The sequence below is a fragment of the Chiloscyllium plagiosum genome, unplaced genomic scaffold (assembly GCF_037043375.1).
Source record: "Chiloscyllium plagiosum isolate Xiang-an unplaced genomic scaffold, Cpla_swu_hap1 HiC_scaffold_23, whole genome shotgun sequence".
Lineage (NCBI taxonomy): Eukaryota > Metazoa > Chordata > Chondrichthyes > Orectolobiformes > Hemiscylliidae > Chiloscyllium > Chiloscyllium plagiosum.
Window position 1 is genome coordinate 38,664,663 of NW_028270161.1, and position 25,485 is coordinate 38,690,147.

Genomic DNA, 25,485 nt, shown 5'->3' on the forward strand with positions numbered 1-25,485 from the left:
AGGGCAGCAAGCAGAAGATCCTATTTAAAAATCAATGGGAAAAAAACTCATTTAAGTGTTTAAACAAAGACCCTAACCTTAACATGGAACATAGCTAGGATTTTTTTCAAATTTTGGTTGCTGAATGATAGCAACACATTGGTTAGTATCTTCCATAGACAAGATATTTCCTTTATTGACATATATCAATAGCATTGTCACAAAAATCAACTTTTGGATGTGACATCAAGCCAAGGCCCTGTTCGCCCTTTCAGAAGGGCACAAAAGATCCCTTGGTGCTACTTTGAAGAGGGCAGGAGGTTCCTCCAGAATGTTTTGGTCAATATTGATCCTTAATCAACACTACGAAACAACATAATCGTTACATTGCTGTTTATGGAATTTTGGTATGCGGAAATTTGCTGCTGCATTTCCTTCATTACAACAGGGGCCAGAATTAGAAACAGTACATAATTCACAATAGAGGAATTTGGAATGTCTTAAGGCTATTAAATGTATTTTAAATAGTTGAATTGCACCAATAATGAACTTATCCCTTGTTACACACTATGCAGTCTCCATAGAGAACTCAGTATTACTTACTTTTCTGTTACATAGAGAAAACCATTTCGAATGTAGTCAGTGGGTATCTTCTTGTCCCTGTTAATTAGACAGCAGCGCCAGCCATTTTCACATACTGGGGAAAAAAAAGCACATTACTTGTGTCCACTCATGAAAAATGAACTTTACTCTGTTATCAGTACATAACACGTATAACCAAACATAATATTCCTTTCAATATTGGCCTTTATTCAGAATTGACAAAAAAAATCAATTTTTGACTGAGACCCAGGAAAAGAATAATGAATTTAATACAAAATTTAACAACATTTAGTTCTGGAAATAGCAAATATGTTATTTCTATTTTGCAGGCTACTCGTTATTCCAGTTTGGAATATAGATAGAGGAGCAAATTAGTCAGCCCTCTGACATTGTCCAATGTGACTGATCTGTGTCTCAGCTCCACTTACCCTTACCTGACAGTAATCCATTCCAGATTCAATTCTTCCAATTGACCCAACCTCAATAGCTTTTCCAGAGTGGTTTCCATTTTCACCAAACTTTACATGAAGAAGTGCTTTCTGATATCACCCTGTAAAAGTCTAGTTCTAAGTTTATGGTTAATCTCATTATTCTATGTTTCTGTACCAAAGAACTAGTTTCTTTCTTTCTATCTACCCTACCAAATTCTTTAATTATTTTAAACACCTCAAATATTCACCCTTACTCTTCTCTACTCAAGGGAACAAAACCTAGTTTATAAGTCAGTAAGAGTTGCACAATCAAGAGACGATGTCCAAGTAAGACATAGACCAGGTGACTAGGGAATTAGTGCATAGTGAATTACATGGCAATGTATTGCATAGGGAAAAGAGGTGCCTTAAGTAAGGCTTATTGCAACATAAAATTTTTTAAAAAGCTAACAGAAGTCAAGTGAAAGTGACACAGCACAGCTTGGAATTAGTACGTACTCTACTGTTGATCGAGACAAACAATTGTGCAGGAAGTGTCACCAGCTGCAGCAATGTGACCTCTGCGTTTAGGAACTCAAGTGGTTCTGGAGTCACTGTGGCAATCTGTGCGGCCAAGATCTTCTTAGATAGCAAGTTCAACGTTGGTCACAAGAGCTAAGAACATGGAGACAGAAAGGTGACTGCAAGACAGTCCAAGAGAGCTGGGCAGACTGTCCAAGCATCCAGATGTTCTGCTCGCAAATCAATATTTTATTTGGGAACTGGTGAAGGCATTGGTTCCTGAGAGGCGTGCAGTCAGAACCAGGTTTATGGCATGAATAGCAGCTCAGCTGTACAAGAGGGGAAGAAGGAAGAGACAGCAGCAGTGATAGGGTATTTGTTAGGGAAACAGATCAGCAGATAAGACGTAACAAGACTTGAGGACGGTATGTTGCCTTTGAATACAGGAGAAAACATGCCACTGCAGTTGTATATAACCTTGGTGAGACCTCATCAAGAGTAATGCTTATAGTTTTGGTCTCCTTATGTAGGAGGAGATTTGCCAGATTAATCTCTGGGATTTTAGAATTGTTTTATAAGGAGAGACTGGATCTGTGGTCTGTATTCCCTAGAGTTTTTAACAATATGGGGTGACCCCAATGAAACTTACTTAAGTAGTTTTACATGGCATGACGGGATGGGTGTAGGCAAGACATTTCCCCTGGCTAAAACCAGGGGACCTAAATTCAGGGTAACTGGTAGATTATTTAAGACCAAGATGAGGAAGAATTCTTCATGCAGAGGGTGGTGAATCTTTGGAATTCTCCATCCAGAGGGCTGTGGAAGCTCAGTGGTTGAGCACATTCAAGACAGAAGTCAATCAAAGGGAGACTTTGCTTGAGTCAGTTTAACTAATTTGGCTGGAAGGCTGGTTTGAGATCCAGAGTGAGACCAACAGCATGGGTTCAATTTCCACACAGCTGAGGTTACCGTTAAGGATTCTTCTTCTCAACCTTTACCTTCATCTGACCTCAGATTAAACCACCACTTGTCATCTCTTTCTAAAGAAAGAGTAGCCCCTTGATCTATAATACTGCGGTGATATTAATGACATCATGGACATGGAGATACTGCGGCAAGTGACATTGAAGTAGGTGATTGAGCAGGATCTAATTGAATGGCAGAGCAGCCTCAATGGGCTGAAAGGTCTACTCCTCTTCCTATATTCCCATACAAATTGTCCTCATAATTTAAGCCTTTTTGCTGCAGTATCACACTGGTAAATCTGCTCTGCATCCCTCATTTTACCAAAATGTCCATCAAATACAAATCAAAGAGCTACCTCAAAGGAGCAGCACTCTGGATAAACATTGCTCACCTCCAACAACATTACTACTCTATCAAATCAGAACATTTGAGGCACTGGGGAAGCTACAAGGTCTGAAGGTGGATAAATCATCCAGAGCAGGTCAACACCATAGTTCTGAAGGAGATTACGGAGGCATTAGTGATGATCTTTCAAGAATCACTGGAAGCAGGAGGGTTTCAGGGGACCTGAAAATGACTTATGTAACACCATTGTTTAAGAAGAGAGGAAGGCAGAACATAGAATATTACAGGCCAGTTAGCCTGACCTTAATAGCTGGAAAGATTTTAGAGTCCATTATTAAGGACAAGATTGCAGAATACTTGGAAGGGCATGGTAAAATAGGGCAGAGTCAGCATGGCTTCATCAAGGGGAGGTCATTCATGACAATTCTTTTAGGAGGTAACAATAAGACCATAAGACATAGGAGTGGAAGTAAGGCCATTCGGCCCATCAAGTCCACTCCGCCATTCAATCATGGCTGATGCGCATTTCAGCTCCACTTACCAGCGTTCTCCCCGTAGCCCTTAATTCCTCGAGACAACAAGAATCTATCAATCTCGGCCTTGAAGACATTTAGCGTCCCGGCTTCCACTGCACTCCGTGGCAATGAATTCCACAGGCCCACCACTCTCTGGCTGAAGAAATGCCTCCGCATTTCTGTTCTGAAATGACCCCCTCTAATTCTAAGGCTGTGTCCACGGGTCCTAGTCTCCTCGTTTAACTGAAACAATTTCCTAGCATCCACCTTTTCCAAGCCATGTATTATTTTGTACGTCTCTATTAAGTCTCCCCTTAATCTTCTAAACTCCAACGAATACAATCCCAGTATCCTCAGCCGTTCCTCATATGTTAGACCTGTCATTCCAGGGATCATCCGTGTGAATCTCCGCTGGACACGTTCCAGTGCCAGTATGTCCTTCCTGAGGTGTGGGGACCAAAACTGGACACAGTACTCCAAATGGGGCCTAACCAGAGCTTTATAAAGTCTTAGTAGTACATCTCTGCTTTTATATTCCAACCCTCTTGAGATAAGAGACAACATTGCATTCGCTTTCTTAAAACAAGTAATTTAGACAATTCTTTTAGGAGGTAACAAGTAATTTAGACAAAGGTGAGTCAGCAGTCGTGATCTATTTGGAATTCCTTTGACATTTGACAAGGTGCTGCACAGGACGTTGCTAAATAAGATAAGGATGTTAGGGACAAGGTATTGGCATGGACATGAGGATTGGCTGACTGGCAGAAGTCAGAGTTGGGATAATGCAGTCTTTTCCAGAATGGCATCCAATGACTAGTGGAGTCCTGCAGGAGTCACTGCTGGGACCACAACTATTCAGATTATCTGGACAAAGAAACTGAGGGCATTAGGTCATCTGTAAACTTAGTAACAAAGATGGAGAGAGGGGGACAGATAGTGTTGAGGTAGCAGGGAAGCTGCAGAGGGATTTGAACAGGCTCCGAGAAAGGGCAAAGAAGTGGCAGATTGAATTCAACCTGGGAAAGTGAGAGGTTATGCACCTTGGTGGGAAGATAGAGGTGTAGACTATTTTCTAAATGGCAAAAGACCTCAGAAATCTGAAGCACAAAGGGACTTAAATGTCCTAGTTCAGGAATCTCATAACATTAATGCACAGGTTCAGATGGCAATTAGGAAGGCAATTGCAATATTAGCATTTATTTTGAGAGGGCTAGAATACAAGAGCAGTGATGCAGGACTGTATAAGGTTCTTGTCAGACACATTTAGAGAACTGAGAGCAGTTTTGGGCCTCATATCCAAGGAAGGATGTGTTGTCTTTGAAGGGGGTCTGGAGGATGTTTACAAGAATGATCTTGGGGATGAGGGCTTGTAATATGAGGAGTGGTTGAGGACTCTAGGTCTGTACTCACTGGAGTTTAGAAGGATCACAGTGGAACTCATTGAAACCTACAGAACACAGAGGCCTGGAGAGAGTGGACATGGAAAAGATGATTCCACTAGTAAGAGTAACTATGGCCCAGGCCACAGCCTTAGAGTGAAGGCATGACACTTCAGGACAGAAATGAAGAATTTTTTCAGTCAGAGGGTGGTGAATGTGTGGAATGTATTGCCACAGAAGGCTGTGAAGACTAATGCACTGTGTACTTAAGATAGATGGCTAGATTGATTCTCCCCACTAGTCAAGAACCTAAGGCTACGGGAAGACGACAGGAACGTGAGATGAGAAACCTATTAGCCATGATCGAATGATGGAGCAGACTCGAGGAGCTGAATGGTTTAATTCTGCTCTTTTACTTTCTGGTCTAAGATGCTGAAATAATTGCAGGTTCCTACCAGACAAGGGTATCTAGTGATATGAAGTGAAAATGAGCAAATAGACACAAAGTAAAGCAACCATGCTTTTGTGTGGCCTATTCTTGTTCCTCTGTTACTTAAATAAGGCTGCTTAATCTCTCATGGCATTGCACACTGGGAGTGAAGAGCAAATAAATATTTAGAAGAAAAGAGGTAAGAAAGCAGGATGTTCTGAAGAATGGGAAAATCAATTATGCAAACATGAGTTAGAGGTAGGTAGGAAAGAGGTGGCCATGGGGTGGGCAAGATGAATTTTTTCAGTCAAGCAGAGTTAGAAGGCAGCAAATGACAGAGATTCATAGATCCTGGAATCTATTGTGTATAATTAATATTTGAAAAAAATTAAAAAGGGCAGAGGTTACTAATGAGGTGCAATAGATGGAAGTGCAAAAGTTGAGGGTACAAACTAAGTTACTAGATTTCTTTAAACACTTATACAAACACAACTGCTGACTCAAAAAATTTACACTACAAGAGAAAGGCATCCAGAGCTTGCAATTACTTGCAGATTCAAGGAATACTTTTGGAATTAGATTTTAACATAGTCTGCAGTGGCAACAGTCTTGACAGTTAACTTTTCATTAATTTAATATACAAAACAAACTTACATGGTACTGTCTACATATATTGCATCCAAATATGAAGGAATAACATTTATTTTCCCCTTGTTAGGCCCTGACATTGGAGTGCTCAGGGCATTTTTAAATGTAATTAATTATTATAATAAATTATCGATTTTTAAAAAAAGATACCTGGTAAAGGGCGCTCATTCTCTGCTAAATTGAAGATCTCACTGAAGCTGCTTTTTTTGGAGCTGTGTGAACGTGCACCATCATCCTCCCTGCTATATACAGACATGCTGTTGGCAGTTACATTGGACCTTGACACAACTGTTGGAATCTGTGGAAATATTACAATCAATGTGGGTTTGGATCATATCAAGCTTTAAACCACATGGCTTGAACTACTGTTCAGCCTTCCACAAAGGTAGTCCCAATTCATGGTATTTATATTCACTTGTTAAATTTTTTTCAAATTATTAATTTATAAAACTAAGTTATTTCTATTATTGTACCTTCTGTCCTTTCATATTTCTTTGAACTTTTTTACCAGTTTATGAAAATTTGCAGGATGAGCACTTTAATGCCTTCTTCCATTTGCCAAGTCATCTCACCAGTGCATTGTTTTTAGCCAGAAATAAAAAGGGCACAGGTTACCAGTAAGATGCAATAAATGGAAATGCAAAAGTTGTGAAAATACAAACTAAGTGTAATCAATGTTAAAATATGAAGAATTTTGTGTTTGCAAAATACAGATGAGAATGTTCAACTGACTTCCTTGAGCACATCCATTCAGGAAAGCTCATTTGATTGAAGTAACATCTGTATGGATCAAAATGCAATAATTCTACAGAGTGCTTTTGAACAAAATTACTTTCTCATAATAATCCCAAATATTGAGTAAGTTCTGAAACAATTGATGAGATTACCTTGTATTCAGGTTGAAGGAGCACACATTAGAACTTCTGGGGCAGTCTTTAGGAATATATTAAAGATATTCTATCAATTAGAGAATAAGTTATCCAAAAGTGCCAATCTCTTCATACAGGCTATTTCAGTTTCCTGTGATTCTCCGCCCCCCCCACAACCCCACTTTGGATGGATTGTAAAAATTACTTTAATAAAAATAAATTAGACCTTTAAAACATAATGGTACCAATCTTCCAAGCAGTGGTACTGATGAGCTGTTTACTGCTATATCAAAGATTCTCCAAATTGGAGGCTGATCTTTTCTTCCATGATTTTCCAAGCTCAGCTGTCATAGAAATGCAGAGTGCATCAATTGGAGTGGAATGAATTAAACTAAGGTTGGGTACTCCACCTTCTGATAAGGTTAGTTGGGTAGGTAGGGATTAGGATGGGCTGGGGGGGGGTGAGACAGGTGGTTGAAAGATAGTCAAGTCAAGTCTGGGAGATAGTTAGGTTGGGTGTGCTGGTGTGTAGGCAGACCTCGTCCTACTCATCCTCACTTTGTGAGGAGCTAGTTAGTGAGGGGATGGTGAGGGGATGGTGGGGGTGGGATGTTGTTGATTGCCTAGTTAAACAGGGGTTAGAGCATGTTTACATCTGCCTGACATTTCCTTGGTAACTATCCAGTAAAACCTGTGGCACTGCCTGAAGTTTCTAACTCTAGCTCGGAGTCGGTATAATAGGGCAGTTGAATTGCCCACTGGACACAAACTTCCTGGGCAAATCCCACATGGATTTGTATGTCAGGACTTCTGTAGGGTCCCAGAGTGTTACTTCAGTTGAATATCTTGTCTCCACCAATCCAGAAATAGGATGATTTGACCAAATGAATGTGCGTCTTTAAGTGAATGAGGAGAAAAATACTGCTATGGAAAACAAATATCAAACCTGGTGACATGACAGAGAGGAAAAGTGAAAAATTTAAGCTTTGGTTGGAAACCAAATCTTGAATATAGTTTGAAACAGTTTATGAAAAAAATGGAAATTTATTCTTTATTTGCAAGCATTATCTGATACAATACATTAATTGGCATGTTAACAGCCTCTGTGCTCATCTTCTATCTCAAAAATGTTTCATTTGTATATAAATTTGCCACTTTAAAGGGCGCACACTGAAATCTTGGATCAGACTGAGTAAGACGACTCTTCTGCAATTTTGAATTCTTGTAATAAAGTGATAGAATTGCACTACCAAGCAGCACCCAGTTTGACCTTATCTGCCTTGATTCAAACATACATAAAACAGCAGAATTCCAGAGGTGAGGTGAGAGTCACAAACTTCGACATCAAAGCCACATTTGACGGAGTATGGCATCAAGGAACCCTAGCAAAACTGGAATCGACAGGTACCAGGGTATATTCTCCACTGGCTGGAGTCATATCTGGTATCAAGGAATATGACTGTGGTTGTCGGCAGGAGGTCCTCAGGGCAGTGTCCTAGGCCCAAACATTTTCAACTGACCTTGCCTCCATCTTAAGGTCAGAAGTGTGGATGACTGCATAATGTTCAGCACCATTCACAACTCCTCAGATACTAAATCAGTCTATGCTCAAACGCAATTTGGACTGGATTAGGTTTGGGCTGACAACTGGCAGGTAACATTTGTGACATACAAAAGCCAGACAATGAGCATCTCTAATGAGAGACAATCTAACCACCAGTCATGCTGCCATCCTTGATCTCCTTTGTCAACATCTTTGGGTTTACCATTGACCAGAAACTCAAATGGACTCGCCACATAAACACAGTGGCGACAACAGCAGGTCAGACACAAGAAATACTGCGGCAAGTAACTCACCTCCTGACTTGCCAAAGCCTTTCCATTATCTAAAACACACAAGTCAACAATGTGATAGAATATTCCACACTTGCCTGGATGGCTGTAGCTCCAACAAAACACCTGAAGCTTGGCATCTTTCAGGGCAAAGCAGCCCGCTTAACTGGCACAACATTTATAAACATACACACCTTCCAACAATGACAGACAGTAGCAGCAGTGTAGTACCATCTATAAGATGTACCAAAGATCCTTAAACAGCCCCTTCCAAACCCAACACCACTTCCATCTAGAAGGACAAATGCAACAGGTGCAATGGGGATACAGCCACCTGCAAGTTCCCTTCCAAGCCAGTAGTTATCCCAACTTGGATATATATTGCTACTCCTTCACTGTTGGCAAGTGAAAGTCCTGGAATTCCCTTCTGAACGAGTCAATTTACAGCACAAAGTCTGCAGCAGTTCAAGACGACAGCTCACAACCACCTTCTCAAGGGCAAGTAGGCACAGCAATAAATGCTGCTTGAGCCAACAATACCCACATCCCACGAGTGATTAAAAAAAGTTACAAAATTCACCAATTTTACTTTTTGTAAATAACTATAACAATTCAGATATCTTTTTAGGATTAGAATTCCTAGTGTGAAAACAGGCCCTTTGGCCCAACAAGACCACACTGACCCTCTGAAGAGTAACTCACCCAAGCCCATTCCCCAACCCTATTACTCTATATTTCCCCTGACTAATGCACCCAACCTACACACCCCTGAACACTATAGGCAATTTAACTTGGCCAATTCACCGAACCTGCATATCTTTGGACTGTGGAAAGAAACCAGAGTACCCGGAGGAAACCCATGCAGACACAGGGAGAATTTGCAAACTCCACACAGACAGTCGCCTGAGGCTGGAATCAAACCCAGGTCCCTGGCGCTGGTCAGTGCTAACCACTGAGCCACTGCGCCACCCATAATTCTCAAGTTTTTGTGAATATTCTACAGCCGAAATAAAATTTACTGGCTCATGTCAAATATCTCTTTTGTCCTGTAAATATACAAACACAGGAGGTTAAAAGTTTAATTTACAGTATATGCATACAGCCATCACCATGGGGAAAATCTCATCAGTTTGGGTTGGATTCAAAACAAAATGTCAAAGTTAGGAACCTGCATACTAACCCATTTAGTTACAGTCACAGGAAAAGTTAAGGCAAATTCTGCATGATCCAGACAATTAAGAAGTCCCAATGAAAATGAACATAGCAGTCTAAAAACTTAGGTATTGAGTGATTTTGAGAATTTATGTATTTAAATACTATCCGGATCTATGATTGAAAATATGAAATTACAACTACTAGCACATAGTAACTGAAAGTTGAGTTTACATGATGACACTAAGTTTTGTTTTGAGAGGAGAGAAGTCAGTGCAACATCTGACCCAGCGGTTGAAAACATATTTGCCACTAGATGGTGCTATTGTATTTATTTTCAGAATTTCAAATGTGTTTCTTAAACTTAAGAAAGCACATTGATCTCATAAAACTCAGGCCACCACCAAGATAATAAATGAAAATAGTAATTAGAAAGAGTTCAACATAGACCTCCTCAACTTTCTACTTACCTACATTCATGAAAATATTCTACTGCCAAATAATACAATTTTAAATACCAATTTCAAATATATATGAGCTAGATAAAGTTACATCACAAAACTCCTTCAATGGCTCAGAGATGAAGGCTTATATCTCAGCCAAACAGCCCAGGAAGTGCAAACGTTTAGGCTTGTTGTTTGACTTCCAGTTCAAATGAGCTACAATCTCCTCCAGTTATTTGATTTGATTGATTTATCGTCACATGTACCAAAGTACAGTGTAAAGCTTTGTTTATGAGCAGTACAGGCAGATCATAGTAAGCAAGGGTATACAGATCAAAAAGACTTACACAGAGGCATAAGGTGTGCGCTAGGCGAGATCAACATTAGCAATATCAGCACTATTTGAGGCTAGAGAGTCCACTCATCGGTCTAATAATGGCCAGGAAGAATCTGTTCCTGAAGCTGCTGGTGTTCAGGCTTCTTGTACCTTCTGCCTGATGGAAGAGGCTGTAGGTGATCATTACCAGGGTGCAATGAGTCTTTAAAGATGTTGGCAGCCTTTCTGTGGCAGCGAGCTGTGCAAGGTTGGCTTCCATGATGGTCTGGGCTGTACATACTACCTTCTGAAGTTTCATACGGTCCTGCGCAGAGCAGTTGCCATACCAGGCTTTTATGCACCCAGACAGTATGACTTCAATAGTGCATCTGTAGAAGTTGGTGCAGGTCCTTATGGACATGCCAAGTTTCCTGAGCTACCTGAGGAAGACGAGGTGTTGTCCCTTCGTGACCGCTGCATCTACGTGGGAAGTCCAGGAAAGGATTCTCGTCATCTGAGGAACGTGATGCTCTCCACGCTCTCAACCTCAGTTTCGTTGTGTATACGTGGGCATGGTCTCCTCCTTTCTTTCTGAAGTCAATGATCAGTTCTTTAGTTTTGCCGATGCTGACAGAGAGGCTGTTTCCACTGCACCAGATCACCATCTCTCTTCTGTATTTTGACTTGCCATTGTTAGATATCTATCCTACTATGGTAGTGGTGTCAGCGAAATTGTAGGTGGCGCTCATTTGGAATTTGGCAACAATGGTGGGTGTCCAGGGAGTACAGTAGGGGGCTGAGGACACATCCATGGGGGGCTCCCCAGTTTTGAGTGTTATTGTCGAAGGAGTGCACTTACCTAGCTTCCCGATTGCGGTCTGTGGGTCAGAAAGCTGAGGATCCAGTTGCAGAGGGCACAGCTGAGACCAAAGTCATGGAGTTTTGAGATCAGCCTGGAGGGGATAATAGTGTTGAAGGCAGAGATGCAGTCAATGAGCAGGAGTCTGACGTAGGTGTCTTTGTTGTCCAGATGTTCCAAGGATGAGTGCAGAGCTACAGATATGGCACCCGCTGTGGACCTGTTACATCGGTAGGCAAATTGGAGGAGATCGAGACAGATTGGGAGACTAAAGTTGATGTGGGCTATGATCAGCCTCTCGAAGCACTTCATGATTATTGAGGTTAGAGCCACTGGACAGTAGTCATTAAGGCACATTGCGTGTGCTTTCTTAGGTAGGGGGATGAAGCAGACATTGAAGTTCGACATTAGGTATACCAACAAGGTGATCTTGGTCTAGAAACCAACTCTGTAGCCTTGCTACTGTCTCAGACTAGCACTAACACTGGCATCCTATTAAACCCCAAGTTGCATTTTCAACCCGTTATCTTCTCCATAAGGAAGGCTTTCCCCTTGGAATATTTTCCAAATTTGCCTCAGTTCATCTGCTACAAATCAACTAATTAATTCAGACTTAGTCAAACCCCTGTAGGAACTTCTGATTTGGCCCACAGCAGCAGCATGGATAGATGTACAGCACTGCATATGAAACAGGTTTGGAATACCAAATAAAAAAAACACAAGACCACCAACACCCTGATTTTTTTTCCAAAATGCACTAATCACCTTCCGATCCTATTGTTAAACATTTTTAATCAAAGATTTTCAGAACACAGCAACACCCCATCACCTATAAAAAGCATATTTCTGCCACATTCCCAAAGCCAAGTGCTCCTAGTGGATTTTAAGATAGGAAGAGAGCAGCAGTCATTATGGTAGCACAATTATAGCTACACAATTGGCACTTTTCAGCATTATTTTCTTTTCTGCCCCTCAAACAATGTGAAGAGTTCCAAGGATGAGTGCAGAGCTACGGATATGGCACCCGCTGTGGACCTGTTACATAAGTAGGCAAAGTGGAGGAGATCGAGGCAGGTTGGGAGACTAAAGTTGATGTGGGTTGGTTTAGAGCAGCTACTTCATAGTGCACAAAAAAATTGATCTACAATTCTGTTGGTGGAATCATGAATTGAAATTTAGAAGCAGAAAGTCTGCAATGTTGGTAGCAAGTACCAAGATAAGCGTGACTGAAGTGCCCACAAGCAATCACGGAGACACAAGATTGAAGCAGCAGCAGACCATACCCTCACAGATGTTTGCTCTACCATTCACCATGTTTGACGGCTTCACATGATTAGCCTTCAACTCCATTTTCTCACCTACCCACCATTCTCTAATATCAAGATCAAAAATCTATTCAGACTCAGCTAAATTCAATTATAAATAACCCACAATTCTCTTGGGTAGAGTACACCTCCTCCCATCCTGCCCCCTGTAAAAACACCATCCCATTCTCCCAATTCCTTCATCTCCGCCGCATCTGCTCCCAGGAGGACCAGTTCAAAATACGTACAACACAGATGGCCTCCTTCTTCAAGGACCGCAATTTCCCCCCCGACGTGGTCGACGGTGCCCTCCACCGCATCTCCTCCACTTCCCGCTCCTCTGCCCTTGAGCCCCGCCCCTCCAACCGCCACCAGGACAGAACCCCACTGGTCCTCACCTACCACCCCACCAATCTCCATGTACAGCGCATCATCCGCCGTCACTTCCGCCACCTCCAAACAGACCCCAGCACCAAGGATATATTTCCCTCCCCTCCCCTATCAGCTTTCCGTAGAGACCACTCCCTCCGCGACTCCCTTGTCAGATCCACACCCCCCACCGACCCAACCTCCACTCCCGGCACCTTCCCTTGCAACCGCAGGAGGTGCAACACTTGCGCCCACACCTCCCCCCTCACTTCTCTCCAAGGCCCCAAAGGAAACTTCCATATCCGCCACAGATTCACCTGCACCTCCACCCACATCATCTACTGCATCCGCTGCAGCCGGTGTGGCCTCCTCTATATTGGGGAGACAGGCCGCCTACTTGCGGAGCGATTCAGAGAGCACCTCTGGGCCACCCGGACGAACCAACCCAACCACCCTGTAGCACAGCATTTCAACTCCCCCTCCCACTCCACCGAGGATATGCAGGTCATTGGACTCATCCACCGCCAAACCACAACAACGCAACGGTTGGAGGAGGAGCGTCTTATCTTCCGACTGGGAACCCTCCAACCACAGGGGATGAACTTGGACTTCACCAGTTTCTTCATCCCCCCTCCCCCCACCTTGTCTCAGCCGAATCCCTCCAGCCCGGCACCGCCTTCCTGACCTGCAGTCTTCTTCTTGACCTCTCCGCCTCCATCCTACTCCGACCTATCACCCTCACCTTGACCTCTTTCCACCTATCACATTTCCAACGCCCCTCCTCCAAGTCCCTCCTCCCTACCTTTTATCTTCTCCTGCTGAACACTCTGCTCATTCCTGAAGAAGGGCCTGTGCCCGAAACGTCGAATCTCCTGTTCCCTGGATGCTGCCTGACCTGCTGTGCTGTTCCAGCAATAAAGTTTCAACTATTACAGAGAGTCACCAACTTTGGATGAAGAAACTGCACCAGTTATAAATTACCGTATCTTTAAACAGAAACTGTGCTACCATGTTTTAGATACCCTAGCCAGCTTATGTTCTGTTAAACCCCTTCAGAAGGCAAATACATCAGTGAGATCACGTCTCCATCCAAACACCAGTGAATGTTTGCTGTACTACCTCTAATCAAGGGGGTTTCAATTTATGAATATCTGGCTTATGAATGCTTGAACGTACGAACACAATCCCATATATGGTATTAATTTTTAAAGAACCGACATATAAACATTTTCTGTGCTTACTAATGGTTGTTTTCCATTGACTTACGTTGTGCTATGACTTCCGAACAAATCGACTTGTGAATGGATTCCAAAACGGGACTGGTTCACAGCCCAGGGACTGCCTGTACAAGGAAATTCTTCCTTAAATATAAAGACTAAAACTGTACACAGTATTTCAGTTGTGGTCTCATCAAATTCTAGTACAACTCCAGTAAGTCCTCTTTATCTTGTACACCCATTTGTTTAGAATTAAAGGCCAATATTTCACTTTACCATCCAAATTGATTGCTGTATCTTGCAAAATAACTGTTTCCCTTCAGCCAGCATTAAGCTTAACATAAGCTAATTAACGGTGCACAACATTTACAAGCTTCACATATTTTCAAAATTATTCTGCTTTGCTACCACATTCTAGTCCATTGGTCAGTTTGCTGTCCATTCACTCAACAGGTCTATTGCTTTACAGATAGATACTAACTTCCCTATAACTTAATTTCAAACCATCTTTACATCATCATCAAACTTAGATATATTACTTCATTTCACTTCAACTAATTCTTTAATATTGATTGGAAATCATTGAAACTCCTCATTGATCTCTGCAGCATTAAATTAATGATCCCTCTGCCAACTTGAAAATGCCCTATTTACATCTCTTCTTTGATTTGTGCCATTAACCAATTTTCTATCCATATTAATGCATTATCTCCGTCAACTCCACGAGACCTTGTCTTCTGTGTTAACCTTTTAATGTGACAGCTTATCAAATGCCTTTTGTAAATCCAGGTATACTACATGTACTTTATCAAGCTCTTTATCAACCCACTGATTGAATTTTAAAAGAAAATTTGTCAATCTTTATTTCCCTTTCATAAAACCATATTGATTTTCTCTGATCATGGTGCTGTTAATTGACTTGGTGGTGGTGTTGGTGCGGTGGTGGTTGGGGGGGGGGGGGGCGGGGTTGTAGTTGCTTTATAAAATTTATACTAGGTCCTATGGCACAGATGTACTGATCTAGAAAGTGCAGTATCAACTAACATTCACACAACTCCTTAAACACCTACGATCACTATCGTCTAGGACAAAGGCAGCAGATGCATGGGAATACTTGCACGTTCCACTCCATGCATTCATTATCCTGACTTGGAAATATTATTACCATTCCTTCAGTGTCGCTGGGTCAAAATCCTGAATTCCCTGCTTGACTGCATTGAGTCAACTTAGAACATATGGATTGCAGCAGTTACAGAAGGCAGCTCACCACCAACTTCTCAAGGGCAACTAGGAATTATCAATAAATGCTGGCTTAGCCAGCGCTGGCCACACCCCATGAATGAAAACAAAAAGTTCCACCTGCTTCAGAGGTCTGTCCAAGCAGGCTGACTAAAACTATACTTGAATTAAAGGTCATGTGGTGCAATGGTAGTCTCCTTATCTCTGCATCTGAAGCTTGGTTTCAAATCTCACTTGCCATGGAAGTGTATACCCAAACAAGTTGCTATAAAATAAAAAGGAGTCTTGTAGCACAGTGGTGGTGTCCCTAAATCTGGGCTGGAAAGTCTAGACTAGGTTCAAGTCTCACTTATTATACATGTTATGTCATAACATGCCTGACAAGTTGATTTTAAAAAAGCTCTTCATGATAAAAAGGTTTCTGTCTCACTGAATGGCTTGGATCTAATTTGTACCGCATTGCAATTGCACGTTTAAGACTTCTTTTGACCTTCCAATGGACTGATGTCAGGTTAACTTTGCTTGAAATCCCCCATTTTCTCATTCCCTCTTCTTGATAGCAGAGTTACATTTGTAAAATTGAACTGTCAGTATATTCTTCCACTTTAATGGATTGGAATTGGCAAACTGTGCATGTGAAACACTGACAGAATCCCGTGTCAGCCAAGGCACAGTTAGGGACACACTTGGCTCTGAATTTGACAATTTCAGTTTCAAGTATTACCCCAAGGCTTGAGCAAAAAAAATCAAAGCTAATTGATATTCCAGCACAGTGCTGAGGAGATGCCACACTGCTGGAGTTGCCAGCTTTCAGATATAGATTCAAATGCATTATTTGCTCAGAACAGCAAGAGCTGTTTAGCGGCTAACAGAGACCTAACTCACTGCAAGCTCTACATCAATTTTATGGTTTAATTTACCTTTCTCTGCCTGCAATCCACTGTTCCCTTAACACCCAGTAGTCATGAAAAAAGACAGACATGCTTCCAATTAATTGTTTAGCAGCATAATCCTGTCAGCATGTTAGAGGGCCAGAGAATGCAAGAATATAAAAAAAATCACCTTTCAGTGGAAATGCAATCCAGAAAACTTAAACGGATTTTTTCTATTCTTCAGCCTTGAATATCTACAAAGTGATACAGAAGATTCTTGTTTTGTTTAACCTCATGCAAAAAAAGTTATGATGATGTAATTATCAAAATAAATGTAAAACTTTTATTACAATTGTCTAATACTTGAGCACTTAATGGTTGCTGATACACCTCTGGTGCAAGTGGGATTTGAAATGAAATATTCTGGCCCAGAGGTCAGGATACTGCCACTATGCCACAGGAGCTCTGGTCACTGAAACAATTTCCATGTCCAAATGTGGCACACCTGATGAAAAGCTTCCTCACCATTGAATTAGTTGTTTATCTAGTCATATTTCTATGTATATCCTCTTCACCCCATACAGAACTGTGTAGCTCCCACTGCATCCTGCATGGACTCTCCCTCATCACCTCTGATTGCTGTACTATATTGACTCCTATTACCAATACCTAACATTTAAAGTTTCCATCCTCAACGTTAACACCCTTCATGGTCTTAGCTCCAAACCACTGCCAATGCGGAGAGTCTCAAAACTGCTTTCTTCTAACTCTGCTCTCATTTGAATTCCAAAACCTTTTCATCCCAGTAGCCATCCAAGTCTTGAACTCTGGGATTCTCTCCTTGTACCTCTCCACCATCCTTTTCTGCTGTGCCACATGCTTTATTAAGGAAAGAGGCCTCAATTTTTTTAAAAAAAGGAGAAAAAAAATTGTGCATATGATTAATGAGCAACATTCCCAATTTTTGTCCATTTCTTTGCAGAAATTGTGGAAAATCCACATAGTAGGGCATAGCAGTACAAAAACTGAGGAAGGAGAGACTAAACGGTATGACACTTAGAAATATAACTGAAAACTATTTACATTTAATTTAAGATTCAATGATTCATTTCCACAAATTTTCTGATTCAGCCAACACTAAAACCACTAACTTATCATTAAAAATTATCTTCGATTGTAAAGGGAATTTGCTGGTTCAGTTTGTAACTTCTTTTCTGTGGAGTCTCGAAAGCCAGACTTGATACACTGAAGCGATCTATTAATATGTCACTTAGAGTTTCCAGAAACAAATCATTTGATCTCCAATTCTGCTCAATAAATCAATTCTACTTGATCTGAGGCAGATTGTGTCACACATTAATGCGCAATTATATCATTATGAAAAGTAAAGTTATCATTGAGATTGAAATAGAACAGACGTAACTGATCCAGTAGCTAAGGATTAACAACAAAGTATTTTAGTGCTCTTTAAACAAAACAATTATAATTAAATGATCAAAAATTCATTTTAAGAAAATCAGTAAAAAAGCAGGTGAATTTTATGTTTAAGCTTAAGAGATAAGAAGCTACACAGTTGGACTCTCAAAGAAAATATAGAAAAAAAACACTGCAGTAAAATGCATCAGATGATTTTGTCAAGTTTTTAACATGTAACTTTCAAAACACCTTTCATAGTCCTAACACTTTCCATGACAAGCAAATTACTAAGCTATTTAACAGTACTAAAACAAACAAGACAAAACATAACAATTTCAACAAGATCACACTTCACTCAATATCAAAACCCAATAAATAATTCTTAAATTTATGAATACGGACAATTTTAAAACTACACAATATACTTAAAACTTTTAGAGACTTTAACCGTACCTTTTCAAACCCTGACAGCTAGCAGGAAAAGAAACAATAAAACATATGTAACAGAGACAAATGATATTGTGGCTACTCTACAGGTGCTAAATTTAATCAATTAGCTTTCTAAACTATACCTAGCCCAGCACATTCTCCTTTCTCTCTCTCTCAAACACACACACACACAAACATATATAAATATACAACCGAACTAAATTAGAAACTTGTTAATGGTGGTTAAGGGCTGGACCAACAACAGATTGGCTGCTTCCAATCTTGGAAAAATAATTAGATTTCTTTAGTGTTGTATTTCTTGATCTTAACTACAGATAACAAGCAAAACTTAGAAAATAACTTTGGTGTAGTTAGTTCTACAGAGGTAGAACTGAGGAATTAACATTACTTGTAACTACACTGTACTTTTGTTGTATTAATAAATTTGTTGATAAATTTGTTTGAACAGCAAGTGCAATCAGTATACCAACATGTTAAAAAAAATTGTTAACTGTGTTCTAGCCAGTAACCAGGATCTTGGTGATTTTGTTTTAAACAAGAACTAAAACAAGATCGTTTAACCAAAAGTACCTACCCGTCTCATCAGTACTGCATTTGATCTTTCCTTCAACTGGGGGTCTGTGGGCAAATTCTTCCACACAATGTAAGGAGTATCATATTTTTCTCGAAGCCTTGGGCATCGTTTGAAGATGAAGTCAATGAGAAAAAATTTTACTCCTGCATAAAGTCCTAAAACGGAATGAAGTAATGAATTGGATTAAAATAATTAAGAACAAGATATAATCTTGTTTAAAGTCAAACTATGAATTACAGTAAAGCATATACATATACAAATTTCACTCATACGCAAGTGGTTATTTGAAACTTATTTTTAAATTCAAATCTATTTACATAACTTGGATTCATGTTAAATAAATTATTCAACAATTCTCAAGCAAGGCTACATGCTGTCTCATATTTTGACATTTATTCAGTATCACAAAGTCCCATAAAGATTCAAAGAGCATACTATATCAAAGGAATAAAATAATACCATATGAAAATAATCTAAGATCACCATTTATGTACTGAAGAATACTATGTTGATTATATAACAGGAAAATTACCTGAATATACAAACATATGCATAACTTTGGCTCTGTGCATGCATTCTAGTATCTTAGAATGACTTTGATCATCCAAAATCTACTTGATTGGAGTCACTTTTCAGAGAGACTGTTGCTTTTTTCTATGAAAAAGAACTCACTATCTTTGAAAACCATCAGATTTTCAGGTAGTCATCTAACTAGAAATTGAGATATAAAATAGAGCAAGTCCAGTTTGGATCATACCTACTTCCAGTTCAAGTACAGAATGTCAACTATATTCAAAGTCTGTGAGAAGATTTGTAGCTCGGGTGCTCGTTGTTGTGGTTCTGTTCGCCAAACTGGGAATTTGTGTTGCAGACGTTTCATCCCCTGTCTAGGTGACATCCTCAGTGCTTGGGAGCCTCCTGTGAAGCGCTTCTGTGATGTTTCCTCCAGCATTTATAGTGAGTTGTCTCTGCCGCTTCCGGTTGTCAGTTCCAGCTGTCCGCTGCAGTGGTCGGTATATTGGGTCCAGGTCGATGTGCTTATTGATTGAATCTGTGGATGAGTGTCATGCCTCTAGGAATTCCCTGGCTGTTCTCTGTTCTCTGTTTGATGAAATTGCGTGGTATTTCTATAGAGAACACACACCGGATCATCAATGCCACACTCGCAGGAATCCGATTCACTCGAGAGGAAGAAAAGGACAACCAACTCCCATTCCTAGACATGATGGTACAGAGAACACCGAATGGAGAATTCACCACAAAGGTATATAGGAAAGCCACACACACAGACCAAGTCCTAAACTACGAAAGCAACAACCCCAACACACACAAAAGAAATTGCATCAAGACACTATTCAAAAGGGCCACAACACACTGCAGTACACCAGAACTGCAAAAAGAGGAAGAAGAACACCTCTCCAACGTATTCGCCAAAAACGGATACCCGCGCAATTTCATCAACAGATGCCTAAGGGAAAGACAACGGAATGAGGACATGCCGCAACCCAAAGGACTAGCCACACTACCATACATCAAGAGCATTTCCGGACTGACAGCCAGACTACTGCGACCACTAGGACTTGTAACAGCACACAAACCAACAGCCACTCTCAGACAACAACTCACCAGAACGAAGGACCCAATACCCAGCATGAGCAAAACCAATGTAGTGTACAAAATCCCATGCAAGGACTGCACAAAACACTACATAGGACAAACAGGAAGACAGCTAATGATCCGCATCCATGAACACCAACTCGCCACGAAACGACATGACCAGCTATCCTTAGTAGCCACACACGCAGATGACAAGCAACATGAATTCGACTGGGACAACACTACTATTATAGGACAAGCCAAACAGAGAACAGCCAGGGAATTCCTAGAGGCGTGGCACTCATCCACAGATTCAATCAATAAGCACATCGACCTGGACCCGATATACCGACCACTGCAGCGGGCAGCTGGAACTGACAACCGGAAGCGGTGGAGACAAATCACTATAAATGCTGGAGGAAAGATCACAGAAGTGCTTCACAGGAGGCTCTCAAGCACTGAGGATGTCACCTAGACAGGGGACGAAACGTCTGCAACAGAAATTCCCAGCTCGGCGAACAGAACCACAACAAATGTCAACTGTATGCATAGTAGTTTGATTAAACCTTTCAGCAAGACATTCACCAGCAATACCTACAAAAACCCAATAAACAATTCTTAAATTACGAAGTTAAGTCGAGAAGGACCAACACCTAAAGCTGGCAAGAGAGATGACAACATTCAAAATTACAAACTTAGTTCCATCTACAGGTTATACTCATCATTTTAGCTTCCTCGCACTCATTTTCAGAGAGAAAGTGGATTCCTGCTAGTTTCTCAGCAATATACAAACCTCAGGTAACTCTGCATACTTCAAATAATAAGACAGCCCTGGTGCTGTATTTTAGCTTAAGAGAAAATCATCTTAACCTGTTACACAAAACACAGGCATTCTAGTGTGCTTACTGACAGTCTACCTCAATGGGATAACGTTCTGGAGCCATCAAACAGATGTTGAGTCACAACATGCCCAGCTTAAACTTATCTTTGAGGTTTATTAGAATTGAAACCGGTTGCCTCTTTGAAATTGAAAGCTCATTAACAGCAATCAAACACCCAACTGGAAAACTGCTGGTCGCCCAAGTGAGACCAGTCTCTCCCACTTCAGATGGGTTAGATTTCTTAGCTAGTTCAAAGGGTAAGTAATGTTGGAGCAAGCCAGATATGACTGGCAGACCTTGTCTGTTCCCTGGCCTTGCAAACGAAACCATACACAGATGCCTTTTAAAAATCATAATCATAGCAGCCTCCACTACTTCCTCAGGCAGCTCATTCCAACTTACCTTCTGCATGCAAGAATTACCCCTTAGGTCCCCTATATTTCTTCCCCTCTCATCTTAAACCTATGCCGTGGTTCTGTTCACCGAGCTGGAGGTTTTTGTTGCAAACGTTTCGTCCCCTGTCTAGGTGACATCCTCAGTGTTTGGGAGCCTCCTGTGAAGCGCTTCTGTGGTGTTTCCTCCGGCATTTATAGTGGCCTGTCCCTGCCGCTTCCGGTTGTCAGCACACAAACCAACAGCCACTCTCAGACAACAACTCACCAGAACGAAGGACCCGATACCCAGCATGAGCAAAACTAATGTAGTGTACAAAATCCCATGCAAGGACTGCACAAAACACTATATAGGACACACAGGAAGACAGCTAACGATCCGCATCCACGAACATCAACTAGCCACGAAACGACACGACCAGCTACCCCTAGTAGCCACACACGCAGACGACAAGCAACATGAATTCGACTGGGACAACACTACCATAATAGGGCAAGCGAAACAAAGAACAGCCAGGGAATTCCTAGAAGCATGGCACTCATCCACAAACTCCATCAACAAACACATAGACCTGGACCCAATATACCGGCCACTACTGCGGACAGCTGAAACTGACAACCGGAAGCGGCAGGGACAGGCCACTATAAATGCCGGAGGAAACACCACAGAAGCGCTTCACAGGAGGCTCCCAAGCACTGAGGATGTCACCTGGACAGGGGATGAAACGTTTGCAACAAAAACTTCCAGCTCGGCGAACAGAACCACAGCAACGAGCACCCGAGCTACAAATCTTCTCACAAACTTTAAACCTATGCCCTCTAGTTTTGGACTCCAACACCCATGGGAAAAGTCCCTGCCTACTTACCCTATCCATGCCCCCCATGATTTTATAAACCTCTATATGATCACCCCCTCAGCGTCTAAGACTCCAAGGAAAATAGCTCCAGTCTATTCAGCCTGTCCTTATAGCTCAAACTCTCCAACCCTGGCAGCATCCTCATAAACCTTTTCTGAACCCTTTCAAGTTTCACACATCCTCCCCATTGAAGGGAGACCAGAACTGCATGCAACGCTGTCTTGTACAGCCGCAACATGACCTCCCAACCCCCATACTCAATGCACTGGCCAATAAAGGCAAGCATACCAAACACCACCTTCACTACCCTGCCTAACTGGGAGTCCACTTTCAGGGAACTATGAACCTGCACTCCAAAGTCTCTTTGTTCAGCAACACTCCCCAAGACCTTACCACTAAGTGTATAAGTTCTGCCCTGATTTGCCTTTCCAAAATGCAGCACCTCACACTTATTTAAAATAATCACTACTTCCTTTCTGTACTTGATTCTCTTCCTGACACTAAAGTAGGAAAATACTAGCTTGAGTTTGATTTTTGGTAACTGGGAAAGAAGGAGATGCATCGAGAATGTTAAAAGAACTTATTCAGTCAAAAATGCCATTCTACAATCAAAACTATTTGCAGTCATATAGCACTTACAATCAAATAAAACATTCTGAGCATCTCATAAGAGCATTCTCTCACAAAATGTGATGCCTGACTACATAAGAAGCCATTTGGGCAGATGATCAAAGAAGTTGGTTTGAAGCAAGTTCTTAAAGGGGAGAAAGAGCAGTAGTGAGGTTGAGACACTTGGGGAGGAATTCCAGAACATAGAGCCCAGACAACTGAAGTCAATGGAAGACATGGATAAGGGTCTCAGCTGTGAATAGGTTGAGGGAGAGCAGAGCCAAGAGATATTATGGAAATGGAAGTAGGCAATCTTGGTGATATGTAGTTGGCTGCTCAGAGTTGTAGAGTTGCAAATGGAATCAGTAGCTAAGGAACGGAGTTTATAAAGCTGTTACCTTCAGTCTGTATGAGTCAGCCTTACATTCTGTTGAAGGAAATTTCTGCTCATCCAGGATGTCAAAGAAACAGCATGACAATTCAAAGCAAGAGTCAAATTTTCAGGGATGGTGTTATGAAAGAAGAGGGTCTTGTCAAAGTTCATGCAGAACCTCATACTCTGTTTTTGATGGTGCCTTCAGAGGAAGCATGCAAAGGAAAATTGGAAGGTGGCAAAGAATAGTTGATTCCAGAGGTAACAGCAGGAGTGGGAAGAGAAACACTGCAAATGATTCCTGGGTAATGACTTCATAGTTAAGAAGGAAGCAACAAGAGAAGCTCTACCCAGAGGATGTTGAAGGAGAAATGTGGGAAGACTGAACGATCAACCAGTCAAACCTGGTTACAGAGGGATTGAGAATAATGAGAAGAGACAGCCTATCACTAACATGGTAATATTTGATTTATCACTTGGAAAAGGGTTGCTTTGGTACTGCAGCATTGTTGAAAACCTGAATGGAAGGTTTGAAACATGGAGGCAGGAAGTTTGGCATTGGTAATGGAAGAAACAATACCTTTGAGGAACTTCGTGAGGATGGAGTTGGGGTGGCACCTTTCAAGAAAAAGTAAATAAATTTTTGAGGAAAATGGTGATGTCAGCAGATTTGAAGTACAGAAGGTAGTATTAATAGCATCAGATAGTACAGGGTCAGGAAGAAAAGCTGAAAACCAACATGAAATAATTTAGCAACCACAATTAAAGAAAATACCAACAGAAAACACCATTCTGACTCACCTTTAAATTCCAGTTTTGTTTTATTTTGACAGCTAAAGAACAGAATTCTTAAATAGAAGATTCCCGCCACTTTGAGTTAATATTGTCCAAACTTTTCTTGAAAGCTAATTTAAATGTGCAAGTAGCAGATTCACTCCGCAATTTTGGCAAAGTAACTATTATTTGAGTGAGCATCAAAACTGAATACTGCAAAGTAATTCAATCTTGAGAGCACCTTGCCAACATTATCTTGTGGTAAATGTACTCAAACATATGCATAGTCAGCAAAATGTGCTTTCAGTGATCAGATCTAATTTGACACTTTTGAAGTATGGAGACCATGTACCTGCATGTGTCGGCGTGCCCAATTCTCTGTAATGTTCTTAGAATATTTGCTTGTGTGATTCAGGAGGGAGGGTTTAAACTATTTTGGCAGGGCGGTGGGAATCAGAGCCACATGTCTGAGAGGGGGACAGTTGCAGATGGTGCAGTGACAGGATGCAGTGAATCTATTGGGAAGATTTCTCATGCTATGAAACAAATGGATCGGTTAAAGTGTGTCTGCTTTAACGCAAGGAGTTTCCGAAATAAGAGTGACGAACTTAGAGCATGGATCAGTACTTGGGGCCACGATGCTGTGGCCATAACAGGAGTTTCACAGGATCAGGAATGGTTGCTTGATGTTCCAGGGTTTAGAATGTTTAAAAAGAACACGGAGGGTGAAAAAGAGGAGGGAGTGTAGCATTGCTATCAGAGAGTGCATTACAGCTATAGAAACGAAGGTTTTTGAGGAAGGTTTGTCTACTGAGTCAGTATGGGTGGAAGTTAGGAACAGCCACTGCATTGGGGTTTTCTACATACCACCTAATAGCAGTAGAGAGATTGAAGAACTCATAGGCGGGAAGATTCTGGAAAAATGCAGAAGTAGATGGGTCGTTGTTCTGGGCGATTTCAACTTTCCCAATATCGATTGGAACCTCCTCAGTACAGATGGTTTGGATGGAGCAGTTTTTGTCAGGTGTGTTCAGGAGGGTTCCTTTACTCAGTGCGTTGACAGAATGACAAGGGAAGAGGCCATTTTGGATTTAGTGCTCAGCAATGAGCGAGAACAGTGTCATATCTTGCAGTGGAAGAACACTTTGATGACAGTGGTCACAACTGCCTCACATTTACCATTGCCTTGGCGAGGGAAAGGAGCAATTACTGAGGGAAGATATTAAATTGGGGAAATGGAAATTATGACACTATCAGACAGGAGTTGGGAAGTACAGACTGGGAGCAGTTGTT

At 41.3% G+C, this 25,485-nt stretch overlaps 1 protein-coding gene across 4 annotated transcripts in view; it reads right to left on the reverse strand.

Moving 5' to 3' along the window:
- Nucleotides 1-25,485, reverse strand: part of gramd4a (GRAM domain containing 4a) — a 158,102-nt gene that overhangs the window by 12,720 nt on the left and 119,897 nt on the right. For 3 of the 4 annotated variants that reach the window (XM_087999543.1, XM_043713699.2, XM_043713701.2), the window contains 4 exons: nt 18,711-18,865; nt 18,140-18,157; nt 5,948-6,095; nt 583-676 (listed from right to left, as the gene is read on the reverse strand). In XM_087999543.1, the coding sequence (XP_087855669.1) occupies nt 583-676; nt 5,948-6,095; nt 18,140-18,157; nt 18,711-18,865 (415 nt within the window). The remainder of the gene's footprint in view (nt 1-582; nt 677-5,947; nt 6,096-18,139; nt 18,158-18,710; nt 18,866-25,485) is intronic. The other variant, XM_043713700.2, reaches the window with a different exon arrangement.